Source organism: Gorilla gorilla, chromosome 7 (assembly GCF_029281585.2).
Source record: "Gorilla gorilla gorilla isolate KB3781 chromosome 7, NHGRI_mGorGor1-v2.1_pri, whole genome shotgun sequence".
In the NCBI taxonomy this organism is placed as follows: Eukaryota; Metazoa; Chordata; class Mammalia; order Primates; family Hominidae; genus Gorilla; species Gorilla gorilla.
Window position 1 is genome coordinate 96,791,870 of NC_073231.2, and position 16,227 is coordinate 96,808,096.

General features: G+C 37.4%; 1 protein-coding gene across 1 annotated transcript in view; it reads left to right on the plus strand.

Moving 5' to 3' along the window:
* The window catches only part of NECAB1 (N-terminal EF-hand calcium binding protein 1), a 167,520-nt gene that overhangs the window by 128,857 nt on the left and 22,436 nt on the right, over positions 1–16,227 (plus strand). The window contains exons 7-9 of the mRNA XM_004047289.5: positions 6,325–6,446; positions 9,005–9,081; positions 15,093–15,146. Of these exons, the coding sequence (XP_004047337.3) occupies positions 6,325–6,446; positions 9,005–9,081; positions 15,093–15,146 (253 nt within the window). The remainder of the gene's footprint in view (positions 1–6,324; positions 6,447–9,004; positions 9,082–15,092; positions 15,147–16,227) is intronic.

Genomic DNA, 16,227 nt, shown 5'->3' on the forward strand with positions numbered 1-16,227 from the left:
CATTGCTTATACCTTGCAAGCTAGAGAAGCTTGCAAAACTCTTGCTCCTGGGGCATATTTTGGCAGATGTGTTACTTTAAACTTATAGATGTGCTTTATCTAACTTTTACATCTTAAATTAGAGAGAAGGAAACAGTAAGTTTTCTGAACAGGCTGATAATAGACTACCCTGTAGGACCAATTTTCCTGAACAAATTAACTGATACATAATTATTAGGACATCTCCAAAATAGTGGAATTTTCAACCATGTGTTTACAATGTCAAAATGAGTGAGCACCACCAACTTCCAACAAAAAATCCTGTAATTCCAGAATCTAATGAGCCTATGCAGCTGACTGTCACAGGGAAGTACTCTTCAGCAGATCTGTGAAGCATCCTCTACATCATAAACTTCCTGTTTTCACTGCGTTGGGTGATTCTATACCAAATGGCAAAGTATAACAATTCACTTTAGAAAAGCAAAACCCACCTCCTCAGCTTTGAGCAGAGGATAACTGAATGTCTTGAAGCACAGTGAAATGGATTTCATGTTCCTAATGAGAAAAATGAGGCCTCCTGTGTTGTTTCTTTTGTTTGGACTTTCTGGAAATAAAATGGGAACTCCCTTTTTAGAATCAGTCATCTGCCACCTGAGAAGAGGCTTGAAAAAGTGCTCTACTCCCCTTCTTTACCTGTGCTTTTGTTTTTTTCTACAGTCATCCTCTGAAAACTTGTGCTCTGCATTTACCACCATGCTGTGAATGTTTAATGAACAACTGTTTTTTGTGTTAGGCCACAGGCTAGCCTTGAACTCTTGTGACTGCTGCCAGCAGCTGCCTAGCAGCTGTGCTTAATGAGAAGGAGCATGACAATATAGACTTTAAGGAAAGTAGAAGGCACTAGAGGATTAATGAACCTTTTATTTCTGGATTTCTCACTCAAAAACAGCTTCAAATAATGGGAAATGTTACACGTCTGACTGCAGTTTAAGGGGTGCTGTTGTATGGCATTTGACTAAGACACCCAGGAATGACCAAATCCCACCCCAAATCTGTGATACTCCCCCTGAGAGGTTTATAAAGAAATGCATAAACAAGCAAACAGAAAATAAGGTACCACTATGGATTTATGCCCGTAATATCTGATGAACCAGACTGAAGCACGTGAATTATGCCCAAACCTAAAGGGACTGTGTCTCCTCTCCCAAGGCTATATCTTCCTATCAGCTGGCCACCAAAAGTGAGGAGAGCCCTGGGATCTTCATCAGTGAGGAAAAGACAGAGAGAGAAAAACTATACCTTTCCTATGATGTCAATCAAGAGACAGTGAAAAAGCCTGATGGGAAGACAAGACTTGAAGTGGAACTTTAGGATGAATTTGAATGGCAGAATGAGATTCTCTCTAGAGGGATCCGTCTCACCCATCTCATGTTACCCATCTCTCATCTGGCTCACTTCTTGTCTGTCTTGTCACTGATCGGACAGTACTTTCTCTGGGAAGCCTTCACTGCTCATTTATACTTCCCACCTCATTACCATGTATTCCCATAGTGCCCTCTATTTATACCTACTTATCTCAGCCCCTTCCTTGTTTATCTCCCCCATTAGACATTGAGTTTTTAGATGGCAGAGACTTTGCATAAGTCCCCTCTACTTACTACAACTGCATGGTAAACATATGAAAGTGAATGAATGAAAGGAATTCTAGGTGAAAGGAGTGCTACAGAGGAGCAGTTGGTGAGGACCCAGAACACTGAGGAGACCAATCTAACAGTCATCTGGGGTTCAGAAAGATCTTAAAAGCTAGAAAGATGCAAACAAAAATTCACCAGTTTTTTGTTTGTTTGTTTGTTTTGAGACAAAGTCTCACTCTGTTGCCCAGGATGGAGTGCAGTGATGCAATCTCAGCTCACTGCAACTTCCGCTTCCCGGGTTCAAGCAATTCTCCTGTCTTAGCCTCCCGAGTAACTGGGACTACAGTCATCTGCCACCACGCCCAGCTAATTTTTGTATTTTTAGTAGAGACGGGGTTTCACCATATTGGCCAGGCTGGACGTGAACTCCTGACCTCAGGTGATCTACCCGCCTCAGCCTCCAGGGTGTGGGATTACAGGCTTGAACCACCACGCCCAGCCAATTCATCAGTTTTTTTATGTTGTAAAGGAAGATTTTGTGATGCCCTTCACAGTCAAGAGTTGCAACCTGCAGGTCAGGCATGGTGGCTCACACCTGTAATTCCTGCACTTTGGGAGGCCAAGGCAGGTGGATCACCTGAGGTCAGGAGTTCGAGACCAGCCTGGCCAACATGATGAAATCCTGTCTCTACTCAAAATACAAAGAAATTAGCCCGGCGTGGTGGTGGCAGATACCTGTAATCCCAGCTACTCTGGAGGCTGAGGCAGAAGAATCACTTGAACCCAGGAGGCGGAGGTTGCAGTAAGCAGAGATCGCGCCACTACACTCCATCCTGGGCAACAAGAGTGAAACTCCATCTCAAAAAAAAAAAAAAAAAAACAAGAGTTACAACCTGCAGGTATCATTAAAATCTCTAGGATTGTGATAATTTGCTTTTCCTTCAGCATCAACATTACTTTGGGATTTAATATTTGTGAAACCTAGGGATACAAAGACTCCTTGGAATATAGCAAATTTAGGGAAGTCATCTATTCCATCTATCAGCCCCAGGGGAGAATTACACAGTATCATTCATCCTGCAGTAATGAGGTAGACATGCCATGTTGGGCAAAATGTCTGTGTCTATTCATGTAAAAATAGATATTTGAGAGAGAAAGGATGTGTACAGCTGGAATGCCACAGAGGTGGAATTTTCAGATGGCATGCTACAACACTCTTTGTATCTGCCCTGGCAAACTGACTAAATATGAATTACATTAATTCCATGTGTTCAGAAAGTACGTAATAGCTAATGACAAGAATAATAAGTATGTTATATGGAAGTTTCCCCCTAGGGGTCCCCTATTCTCTTACATAAAACTCTCTTCCTCACAAACTAAATTTCTAGGAACACAGTTTTCATTATATGTGGATTTCCTTTTTATAATGGAATCCGCAAGTTTGCTCTATTTCCCACAGTTTTTCTATATCCAGGAACGTAATTAATTCCTTCTTGACTTGAAAGTTATTTTTCTCCTTTTGATAGTTGTCTATTATAGAAGTGAGGAAAAGCTTTAGTTTCACAAACAGGTGGTTATAAAAGTTTAGACAGCTTAGATTTCCTTAGCTTGAACATAGAGAAGGATTGCTCTAATCACCTACTCCCCTGACCACCAAAGCTGCCAAAAACTTGGATTTTTTTTTTTTTTTTTTTTTTTGAGATGGAGTCTCACTCTGTAGCCCACGATGGAGTGCAGGGGCACAATCTCTGCTCACTGCAACCTCCGCCTCCTGGGTTCAAGCAATTCTCCTGCGTCAGCCTCCCAAGTATCTGGGATTACAGGTGCCTGCCACCATGCCCAGCTAATTTTTGTGTTTTTAGTAGAGATGGGGTTTCACCATGTTGGCCAAGCTGGTTTCGAACTCCTGACCTCAGGTGATCCACCTGCCTGAGCCTCCCAAAGTGCTGGGATTATAGGCGTGAGCCACCACGCCTGGCCAAAAACTTGGATTTTTTTATACCATAGAAAAATTCATAGGGAGATTTAGTTAAAGATTATGATTAAATGTATGATTTCTTTTGCTCTCTCTCTAAACCCTTCAAAACATGACATTAAAAGTACCTGGATAAAAGGAGGCATTAACCTGCAAAAATAAGAATAGAAGAAGAGCCAAAGGGACAGAAACTTGGAAGGTGGAGAGAAGGTGAATCTAGTGGAAATTGATTTAGAAGCTCTGAGAAAGCTGAAACTGAAGCAGGCAATATAAGAAGCCAAGATACAATATATTTGGTATCACAGAACCTCAGAAAAGCTCAAGACTTGGCTGTACCATGTGGAACTGAAAATGAGGGTGAAGGTAGGGCTGATATATTGTTGGAAGCTCCACCCAGTGCTATATAGTGACTGCTCCTACCCGATCCTTGAAGAACCCCAGACATAAGCTGTCTGGAGAAGGTGAGCATATGTATACCTGGCACAGCTGATAGGGCACAATACTAACAAAGGAGACACTAACTGAAAGTCACCATACTGAAGAGTGAGATGTGAAATCTCCTTCATATATTTTACTCCCAGAGTACTACCAACAGGGCTCAGACCCTCCAGTTGGGGCGTGCTTCTTTGAGGGATCTGATTAATCCCAGAGAAAAGACTTAACAATGCCAATGGTCAAGGTTCCCTGAAGAATAGGCCCAGCCAGGCCACTGTACAGTGAAGTTGTGGCAATCCCTGCCACAAACAAAGAGGTTCCAGTCAGACTTGTAGTTCCTCCTTCTAAAATGTATGGGGTCAACCAAAAGGACAAATCAAACACAAGAAAAGAAACTCGAAAGAAACAGATAATCCAGAGAGCAGACAAAAAATTTCAAAAGAAAGTTTTCAATACCTTCAAAAACTAAATAAAAGATATTGCATTTATGAATTAAGGATAGAATGCTTTAAAAATAATATTCAAAGCACACAAAAGAGGTCTTGGAAATTATGATTGCAAAAATTACATTCTCTGAGGAAGGTTGAAATATAAAAGTGTGAGGAAATCTCCACAAAGAGGTGAAATATAAGAGATAAGGAAACTAGAGGCTCAGTCCAAGAGGTCTACTGTTTGTAAAATAGCAATTCCAGAAAGAGAACAAAGCAGAAAAATTATCAAAGGAAGAATTTAAGAAAAATAGTCAGAATTGGAATATGTGTCCAGTTTGATAGAACAGATCAAGAGCTCATTATAATGCTAATAAAAGTCCAACACAGAATACTCATTATGAAGTTTCACAATACTGGAAACAAAGACAAGTGTCTAAAAACTCCCAGAGAGAAAAACCAGGCCATATGCAAATAATCAAGAAAACACTAGATTTTTCACTAGTGACTGTGGGAGATAGAACACAATGGAGCAAATTTTTCAAAACTATTGGCAATCTAGAAATCTGTATGCCATAAAACCATCAATAAAGTAAGGAAGATGTTTATTCATGCAATGTTTCAAGAATTTTACCTTTCATTATGCACCTTTTCTTATGAAGCAATTAGGGGATATTTTCCACCAAAACAAAGGAGTCAGGTAAGAAAAAAAATGAAATCTAGTAAAAGGGGGATCAGAGGTCATCCAACACAGGAGAAAGGCTAAAGGAATCTTCCCTAGCTGATAGATAATGAAGATTTTTGGATGAGTACATTAATCTTAGATTTGTCTTAAACACAGAAGGATTATATCTTACACACAAGGGATTATATCTCCTATAAAGAAATCTTGTTGGAGGCAGCTTAAGTATTATGTCCTTACAGATTTATCATAGACACTCTTTCACATATTAAGAGCATATTAATATAATAAACTATTGCCAAGTTTGCCTCATAGACCAAGATGTTGGTTGGCGATCCAGCTACCATGTTCACATTCCAACCAGGAAAGAAGATTAAGGAAAGACAAAAGGGATCCCTTCTAGCTGAATCTGTACTTTTAAGCAGCCTTCCTGGAAATTCCTTACAACATTTCCATTTGTATATCATAGGCCTGAGCTTTTCATATTGTGAAGTTAATAGATAAAGCCTAAAACTAAAAATTAAAGACATAGCAATTTAAGCATGTTATATACTGATAATTTAGAAGGTGTGTACTTTCATATCAGTATATAACATATACTGTATATAGTATATAAGATATACTGTATATAATATATATTTTAACATATACTACTTTCATATCATAACATATACTCATATGAAAGTAAACACCTGCTAAAAAGTGTTGCCTTTTTGAAACAGGAGTGGGAATATGATATGGGGGTGAAACGAGGGAGCTCCTGTTTGTTGAAATAAGATTTATAGAATCATTTGACTCCTAAAAATATATGGATGTATAGCTTTGATCCAAAAAATTAAAAACTGAATTACAGAAAAAACTCCATAAGTGTTTTCAACTTAAACAAAATACAATAGCTGCATACACGTTTTTCCACTGAAAGTTGACCAACAAAGGAAAAAAGCCTACCTTAAATTACAATTTTTACTCAGAATTTTAAGAATAAAGAAAGCTCAGAATTCTCTTTCTTAGGTTCACATACTGTAGTACCAAATTACATTGGGTTTCTAGAGCGTTTACAAGCAGTCATTCTCATAAGTTTTCATTTTGCTGCACTAGAAAACCTTTATGACTGACGCATGAAGATCTCTTCCCTGAAGGAAGAGACCGAAGCACTAACATTAAGGTTAAATGTTATCTCTGTTGATCAAGGCAAGGGCCAGCCAAGCCAGAAGTCCTGTCGATTCAATGGCCTGGAAAACGATCAAGCCGCCGAGTCCAGAGACACAACAGCTTCTCCCCAAACAGCCCTCAGTTTAATGTCAGCGGTCCAGGTAACATACCCTTCATTTGTTTTTATTTGTCAAAGTCTATTTATCTTGCGTTTTCCAATTGATTATTTTAACAAACAACAGATAAGACAATAGTAATGGAACACTTTCCTTATAGCAAGTAAGTTTGAGACAGAAGCAGTGAAGAGTGTAGGGTATGAAGAACTGGGGTGGTGAGCCTAAAATCAGCATGGTCAGAATCCTAGCAGTTGTGCCTGGAAAGCACACAGAGAGATGGTGAATAGGGAAGGCGGTAGCTTCATCAGCTAACATCTAAAAGACTTGACGTCTATCAGGACCCCCCATGATCTTGAAATAAAGGGACTCTACCCTAATATGCTCTAGATCTCCAAGCCTCCCTAAGCCTATCCTAAGTTCATTTGGGGAAAGGATCCTTGTTTTCATAATAGGATTAGTCATAGCTGGTGTTTTTGAAGTTTGTAATGTGATATAAGATTTACTGGGCTAAACCATACCCATAATTGTTAGGTTATTAAATTTTAACTGTGTCACTTATAACCATTTTAAAATCAATTTGAAATATGCAAACTCATGTTGCTAAATATTGGAGTAATTTTTATAAAGCATGCATATATACATGCACATGTCACTTGAACATGTCATTTTAACACGAGTCTTTAAGTATCTAATATTCAGAAAATCAAGGTATAAGCTATATTCTATATTTTCACCAACTGTACTTGAAAGATTTCAGAGTATTTTCATGAATAAAGCCTTATTTTATCTTGACACCTGATAAAATAGATGTTAATTTCCCTATTTCTCCATTTCACAGGTAAGGAAACAAGCCTGGGAAGTTAAGTGATTTGTCCAAGGTCATATGGAATATTAGTCCATTTTTATTGTGAAGCGACCTTAAAATCTTGATGGTTACACCTGTAGATACTTGTTTTTCTCTCTCATGAGTCTATGGTTGGTGATTTGGGCAATTTCAGTTGGATGTGGTTCCAGGCTGTATGTAGGTTGAGTTTGGCCCCACTCCTCATGTAGCCTCCTTCTGGAATGAGCAACAGCTGGAGCATTTTCTTCTCCTAGTGGGTGTCAGAAGCACATGCAGCCAGCCCAAAATTATACATGCATATTAAAAACCATTGTTTTATGTACTGTGTGCATCTTGTCTGGTACCTCTCCATTGGCCAAACAAATCACATGTCAAGCACAGTAACAATGGGGAGGGAAATGTGCTTCATTCATTATAATAGGAGATACTGCAAAGTTGTGGTGCAAGGGTATATACAGATACTTCTATAGCAGGAAGAAAGTGAAGAATTGGGAAAAATAATATGATCTACCACATGGAACTAGAAAATGACAATGCTAAGCTCCTGAAGTAACATATAGATTGTTCTTTCCATTTTAACCATTTAGAAAATAGTCCAAAATATCTTTTCTTGGGTCTCTGATGTGACAGCCACCTTAAATTATTTTGGGAATAACCCAGATTAGAAATATTGTATTAGAATTTTAAAAAAACATAAATTTTATTGGTATATTTGTAATATTTTCTCGAATCAGCCCCTTTCTTTTCTCTCTCTCTTTTTTTTCTTGTAGCCACTTCTTTGTGGCAGTGCCAGTGCTCATTTTTACATCATAATTTGGTGGGCCTTGAAAGGTGCTTCCTCCAAGAAGGCAGGTGGAGAAGGAAATTCTGATGACATCACTCTCCCTTTATAATTTAGGTCTTGTCTTTATTGCATTCAAAGCTAACACAAGGCTTTATAGTCTTGAATTCAATCACATTCTGATTTCAAGAAATATTAAATAATACTACTTCAGCAAATGCCTATGAAAACATTTTTATTAAGCTGCAATCAGTATATACAAATATGCCAGGATGTTTGTGCACACGCTCAGATCATAACTCTTCCCTTTGCATAACAATGTTAATAAAAACAATAATAGTAGCAGAACTTCTATAACGTTTAACTTGGTGCTAGATACACACACACACACACACACACACTACATACCTACAAATACATATGTATGTATATATTATATATATGAATATAGATCAACAGGCTCCAGTCTGCACTCTTAACCACTATGCCATGATTATAGAGTCCATGTATATACTCAAGTTAGATCCTGGGAAAGGAGACACCAACTATCTTGCCCTTATGGTTTTTTTTTTGATCGTCGCAATTTACACCTTGCTATGGTCAGGGGTATGATTTCACTGGCTCTTGCCACTGACCTACAAGTAAGTTTAGAATTGTTGATTGATGCTTTCCTGTTTGCAAAAGAAAACCAACTACATCACGGGGTTTTGTAAATGGCTCAGCAGGATCTTTTCTTTGAATATCAAAGGCCAAATAGGCAATTACATAAAAAACAGGCCTGTGGAAGTGAACCCCTGGGATGCATGGATCTATGGAAATCAATACCTTAGAAAGCACTCGTGAATACATTTAAAAAAAATGACCAGTCAGTGACACTGCATCTTTCCTTCAGGGTTGAAGGAAAGCTCTGATATAACCAAGCATTTCTTCTCTGTCTAAAGTTTAACATATTGCCCTCATGATTCCCCCTGGCCCCAGGCTTATTAGAAGAAGACAACCAGTGGATGACCCAGATAAATAGACTCCAGAAATTAATTGATAGACTGGAAAAGAAGGTAGGTGCTTTCTTTTCTTTATTCTCTCTTCCACTCTTCAAGATATTGTTACCTAATATTCCCCATTGCTTTATATCCATGACTGCCCCATAGATAGAATAACAGCCAGGATCCCAATGATTCTATGAATGGCTGCTTGGTAGTTATTTGAGGTTTTTGTTGTCATTGCTAAATACAGAAGCTTACATTAATTCTCCCCCTACCTCCCACTCCCAATTATATTTAAAATAGAATGTGGAGTTGAGAGTTAAATAAATCTACTGCACTGCCTGGCTCTTACATTTTCAAATGAACTAGGTGACAGTGTGCTTGAATGATGCTAATGACAGCTCTTAGGGATCATATGTTGAAGGGATAACATCCCTTTAACTTAGGGATAAGTTAAAGTCTTGGGAATCTTTCAAATTAATTCAGGAAAATGGCAGTGCTATCTACTAAAAGATGAGATTCCACACTCAACTTCTGGAAATTAGCACATTAACCGATGGTTTTGCTATTAAAACTATCTAAGCAAGCAAGTTAGAATGTGATGAAGAGTTCTTTAGAACTACATTTTATGTTCTTAGTTATTGTGTTTTTATTAATTTAGTTAGTACCAAGTAGTCCTGTTATTGTAGTGATATTCTCCTTAAACATCTTTGATAGGAGAGACAACTTTTGTCAATCAGTAAGAAAAAAATGTGTTTTCTGCACATGTCAGGCACCAAGGGAGAAACATTTATGTTTGTGACAGCACTGACTTTGAAGAAAGCAATTGTCTACTTATAAAACTAAGCTATTCTCCTAAAAAGGCAGAGCAAAAGAGATAACAGACTTTTTAAAAATTATGTGGTAGCACAGAATGGGATTCATAGTCCATGGTCAGTAAGTATTTTAATGACTGACCGAGACATGTTAAAGGAATGGATCAGATGTTAAAATCTATCCATGCTCACCTGATGGGTTGATCATTGTGACCTGGGGTGCTCAGGAAGGACTTTGTGTGGCAGGAAGAGTTCAAGTGGGGCCTTAAAAATGGTGACTTAATTAAAAATTTTATTGCAAACAATAGAAATCATTTCTCTAATAAAAAAGAGAGTTTTCTGGAAGAATATGGAAGTACTCACAGAATCAACAGATAGTCCAGAGGTCTGAATTTGGAAAAGTCAGAAAACAAGATAACCCTACAGATCTAAATATCAAGAAATAGTCAACAGTCTCTGAAGTTACCTCCACTGCAATAAATGAGTTCCTACCATTTCCAGTCTGTTGGCCTTCTGCTCAAAATTCTGCTTCCCAGAAGGAAGAGTCTGGTTGGTCATGGTAGGGTTGCATTGCTGGCCTCCTGGATAGGGGAGGGGGAAAAGTCTTGATAACAATCCCAGAGCACAGTACAGAAAGAAGAAGAGATAATTCAATGAAAAGAAAATGTATTGTCATTAAAGTTGGAATAAATGCTGATAAGCTAACAAACTAACAAGGAAAGTAATATTTGCTATGGAGAAGTAAAATTTCAGTAGAGGGTAGCTGGAAAGGGCATTCAGGTAAGGTGATGGCATGAGCAAGGTGATGGCATCTGCAAGGTTCAGTAGATTGGCCTGGTTAAGACTCTTTCATGTAGGGAAGTAGTAACAAATAAGGTTGTATGGACCGAAGAGGGCCAGATTATGGATAGCCTCAAATAATAGTCTAAGGAATTTGGACTTGGAAACAACAGAAGGCATTTATTATTTTTTTAACAGCTAAGTGACAAACCAAAAAAAATCCTTTAGATAGGAAATTGGGCAGCAAGATGCAAAGTGAATTAAAACAAATGCAAAATGGGTTAAAACAAGAAAAATGAGGCTCAGAGACACTAATACCAGCTCAGAAAATGGCATTGAAGAGGAGGTTTGTGAAACTGAACCCAGTGAAATCAGGTATGATATGAGATGGGCCTATATTAAGCTAATGAGTGAGAAGAAAATGGCAGATTTGAAACACTTGAAGTGCAATTAACAGCACTATTGAATGGGTTAAGGACAGGGGGAGCTCAAATAAGAATCTGAGGATTGGAGCCTGTGTTTCTGAAACAATTAATTATACCATTAACAGAAAAGGAAGAGACACATGAGAGAGAATTTGTGAGGTAAGGTGAGAAGGTGAACTAGTGTTTTGGATGTGTGAATTTGAAGGTACAAGGGGACACTTAGGCAGAAATACCTAGTTAGATGTTAGAAGGAGAGAAGTCAGGCCAACAGGTTAAGGTATTTAGACGTATTTCCACAAAGATGAACCCTCATGTCCTGAGGATGGGTAAGGTCTCTGAAAAGGAGATTCTGTGCAAGAGCCAAGTTAAGGGGAAACAACCCTATAGAGTTCTTGTCCCTCTGCCATGGTGCCTTTATTTGTTAAATTTATATTGAACACTTACTGGAGCAAATACCTAAACTACTAGCTTGCTGCAAATCAACTTTCCTCCTTTCTTATTTTATTGATATGTGAGCTGAAACTAAAAAGATTTGTAGGAAAAATAGTGGCTATGGAAATTAGTTTTCCAATATTGGAAGATCAAATCCAGGACCTCTATTTGCAAACTAAAGCTTGTTAAAACATAAGGATTCATTTGCTAAATAAGTCCAGATTCATTTAAAGAATACAAATACCTCTTTTTAAAGTGGTTTTGAATTTTTGGACAAAACTGTCTTTATTTGGTATCTGAAATTTTTATAGTTATTTTTAAAGGAATGGCTCAAACTTATTTCATGCCTTTTTTTCTAAATTTAAATCAAAGTATGTCACATTTCTTTTTTTTCTAGACTTTTTTTCTCCCTCCCTTCCTATAAAAGGGTTTCATTTTGAGGACAGTGTCTAAGAGGTTTGCTAAAAGTACAATGTGATGGTTTTCAGCATGGGGCTCCAGCTGTGTGGAGCTCAGTGTGAGCTGTCTTAATGAATGGAGAAGCAGTGCAAGTTCAGTTTTCTTCTATAACTTATTCTGTACTGTGCTGATTAGGTTTTTAGAGAAAAACTACCCAATTGCCAAACAGTGGCTGAGTACGTCATTTCACTGCTGAGTACCTTGTCTCCTGTAGTTGTTAACACTAGTTTTGATCTTCCCATTAGAAGGAAGTGTACCTGCAGTGGAACATATGTTATCTTTTCTCTGCATTAAGTATTTAAGATAAATTCTTCCTGCACTGAAACCAAGCCCTATTCTATGCATGTAGGGGAATATAACACTTAGCAATTTCTATAAATAGGTTTCTTTAGGTATTCCTTGTATCCATTTCAGCCTCCATGAGAATTTATGGGGATATACTGAGGTTATGTCTTGTGTTTTGCTTGATCCCTGTAGAAAACACCTTTAATGGCTGGGTGCAGTGGCTCACGCCTGTAATCCCGGCACTTTGGGAGGCTGAGGCAAGTGGATCACCTGAGGTCAGGAGTTCGAGACCAGCCTGGCCAACATGGCGAAACCCCATCTCTACTAAAAATACAAAAATTAACCAGGCGTGGTGGTGTGCGCCTGTAATCCCAGCTACTTGGGAGGCTGAGGCAGGAGAATCGCTTGAACCCTGGAGGGAGAGGTGGCAGTGAGCCGAGATCGTGCCACTTCACTCCAGCCTGAGCGAAAGAGTAAAACTCCATCTCAAAAAAATAAAATAAAATAAAATAAACAAAAATAAAAAACAAAAAAAACCCCACCTTTAATGTTAAACAAAATAACAACAAGGACAACAATAAAAGCTCTTCATTCTTCATTAAGTCCTTAGTGTATCATCAGATCACAGGACATTCTCATTTGAAAGGATGTAATTCAGGATGTCACACTCATACAACTTATTTTAAGTTTTTCATACCTTAGATCAGGAAAGGTAGAACTGAAATTGTACCTTAGTTAGTGTCAGGGAAATAGTGGTCAAGGAGATTACTAGGTTACAGTTTCTATCTGCGGAGTACTTTTTAGTTTTCAATTCACATCTATATATATTACATATAATTTTGCCCTCATAGAAAAGCTATGATTTAGACAGGGCATTCATTCAGCCATTCATTTATTCAACATTTATTGAGTACCTACTGTGTGTCAGGTACTATTCCAGCGGTGGAAATACAGCAGTGATGAAAAGAATATCCTTGGTCTTTGAAGAGACAGACCAAAAAAAACAACAAATCCATGAAACAAGATAATATAAAATAATGGAAAGTGCTATAAAGAAAAAGTAGAGCAATATAATACAGATAGGGGGTTGAAAACTCTAAATGAGTGGTCTGGAAGTTCTCTCTAATAAGGTGATATTCAAGTTGAGATGTGAAAGTCAAGAAGAAGGCAGCTATGTAAAGATTTAGGGATAGAGAATTTACAGCAAAGCAGGAAAAGTGAACCCCACAGAAGTTAAATACCTTGCCGAAAGTTCCACCACAAAATAACAGCACAGCTAGAGCAACATAGCTCTATTATTAACAGGCATATGTTATTTCAGATAGTCTGGATTTCTACAGTTTTCAGTTTACTTCTTATTTATTTGAAGGAGTTATTCTACGTAATCCTCATTGGAAACAATGCTAGGATAGCCATTCACAGAATGAAGTTCTCAGAGATGAAGCACTAGGTTTCACTGGGGACATTAGGACATTAGCATTATTCATTGGTCATCACAGAAGACATTAAGGTCTTAATTCTCAAAAGAAGATATATAAAGGGCCAAAAAACATATGAAAAAATGCTCAACATCACCAATGATCAGGGAAATGTAAATCAAAACCACAATGTGATACTACCTTACTCCTGCAAGAAAGGCCATAATAAAAAAATTAAAAAATAATGGATGTTGGCATGGATGTGGTGAACAGGGAACACTTCTACACTGCTGGTGGGAATGTAAACAAGTACAACCACTATGGAAAATAGTGTGGAGATTCCTTAAAGAACTAGAAGTAGAACTACCATTTGATCCAGCAATTCCACTACTGGGTATCTACCCAGAGGAAAAGAAGTCATTATACAAAAAAGAACTTGCATACACATGTTTATAGCAGCACAATTTTCAGTTGCAAAAATGTGGAACCAACCCAAATGCCCACCAATCAATGAGTGGATAAAGAAATTATGGTGTGTATGTATGATGGAATACTACTCAGCCATAAAAAGGAATGAATTAATGGCATTTGTAGCAACCTGGTTGGGACTGGAGACTATTATTCCAAGTGAAGTAACTCAGGAATGGACAACCAACCATTCTATATTCTCACTCATAAGTGGGAGCTAAGCTATGAGGATGCAAAGACATAAGAATGACACAGTAGACTTTGGGGACTCAGGAGAAAAGGGTGGTAGGGAGATGAGGGATAAAAGACTACAAATTGGGTTCAGTGTATACTGTTCAGGTGACGGGTGCACCAAAATCTCACAAATCACCACTCAAGAACTTACCTGTACAAGCAAATACCACCTGTTCCCCAAAAACCTATGGAAATAAAAAAAAAACTTTTTTTAAGACTTCAAAGTCTTTATAGGAGTTCTTCACTTTTAGCAAATGTCAATTGTATTTTCATTTACTCTTTAATTCACTTTCTATTTAATAAAGAAAAATTAACACCAGGGTATAAATGTATTGTAACAATAGACTAATGTTTATAATGATGTCCCAAGAAATGTAGAAATGTGGCAATACTCATTCACAGCAAAATAAAGCAGACTGTTAGGCTTAGTCATTCTGTTTCCTTTTCTTTCGTTTACCTTCCTACCCTTTCCCTCTCTGTTTTAATGTACCTCTCTCTTCCACTTTGCTCTCTAATGGCATTCAAGAAGTAAATTTAAAGCAATACTTTGAACACATCTAAAACAGCTTCTTACAACTGATAAATAAGTACAAAGAGTCTTTATTGGAACAGCTGAGTTTAAAAAAAATCAGTATTATTTCATCTTTAAGATAATGAGGTTCTTTTGGTTCAATGTTAGCCATGAGAGAACTATGGTTTGAATATATGGCATTTTTTTAAATGATATAATTTTTTTTCTTTTCTGCCATTTCTTCCTCTTATTGAAGGATCTCAAACTTGAACCACCGGAAGAAGAAATTATTGAAGGGAATACTAAATCTGTAAGTATTTTTATCAGGTAAAAATGTTAGAAATATATTCTTTAAAAACATAATTTAATTTCTTCAAAAATTAGGTATCTCAATGAAAAATTGAAAAACTAAGTAGTCGTATTTCATTTTATAAGATTCAGTAGTGTTGTTTCTACATTGTGATTTGTGTAAACCTAATACCTACTTCACAGTTTTTGCAAAAGTACCTGGCATGTAATAGGTGCAAAATGAAAATTTTATACATGTATAAATCAATGAGTTATTGAATAATTGAAGGAATATGACTGGCAGAGAAGGGCAACATTTAAGTTGTATCATAAACATTTTGTAAATCCTGCTATGTTGTACACTGGATATACCTGAGCGGAAACCTGGTTCTGTTCATTATTATATTTCCAGCATTTAGCCTAGGGCCACGCACATTGAAAATGCTCAGAAATAATTTTTCAAAGAATAAATTGATGCAAAAGGGAACATTTGTATCCCTAGGGACAAGATGTCCATCCAGAGTGGCAGCAGTTTTTGGAAACAGAAGAAGAATGGACAAAGGGATCCTAAAAAGTACATTAAGATGCAACAAAAAGAAGTTAGCAAATAATTAAAAGCAGTACATACCAAGCTTTATTATTTACTTTATGTTGAGGCAAACATGCATAGTACATTTTGTTTCAGGAAGTTGGATGTTTATATTTACATTTAGTGAAAATTTGGATTTTAAAATCTTGGGTAACTAGGAGAAAAATCATTTTTTAATCCCTTAGATGTATTATATACTTTGTAGATGTCAAAGGATTGGTCACACATTTATATGAAACCAAGATAGGAAATAACCTTTCATCTCTGAATTGTGCACACGCACTGACTACATGATAGATGAAGGTGAGACCCACCTATGTGTAAGGCTCCTGCCCATCTGTCCAAACTCATAATCCAAAGGGATTCTTCAGAGGAAGCTTTGTGGGAGTCTCAGAAAAGTTTAATCATGGCTGCTACTGTTAGAATCCTATAGTTATGAATACTTTACCCCGATAAGCTAGATTTGTCACTGCATGTCTAGTGCTTTTATCCCTCCAGAGACAGGGATGTAGTC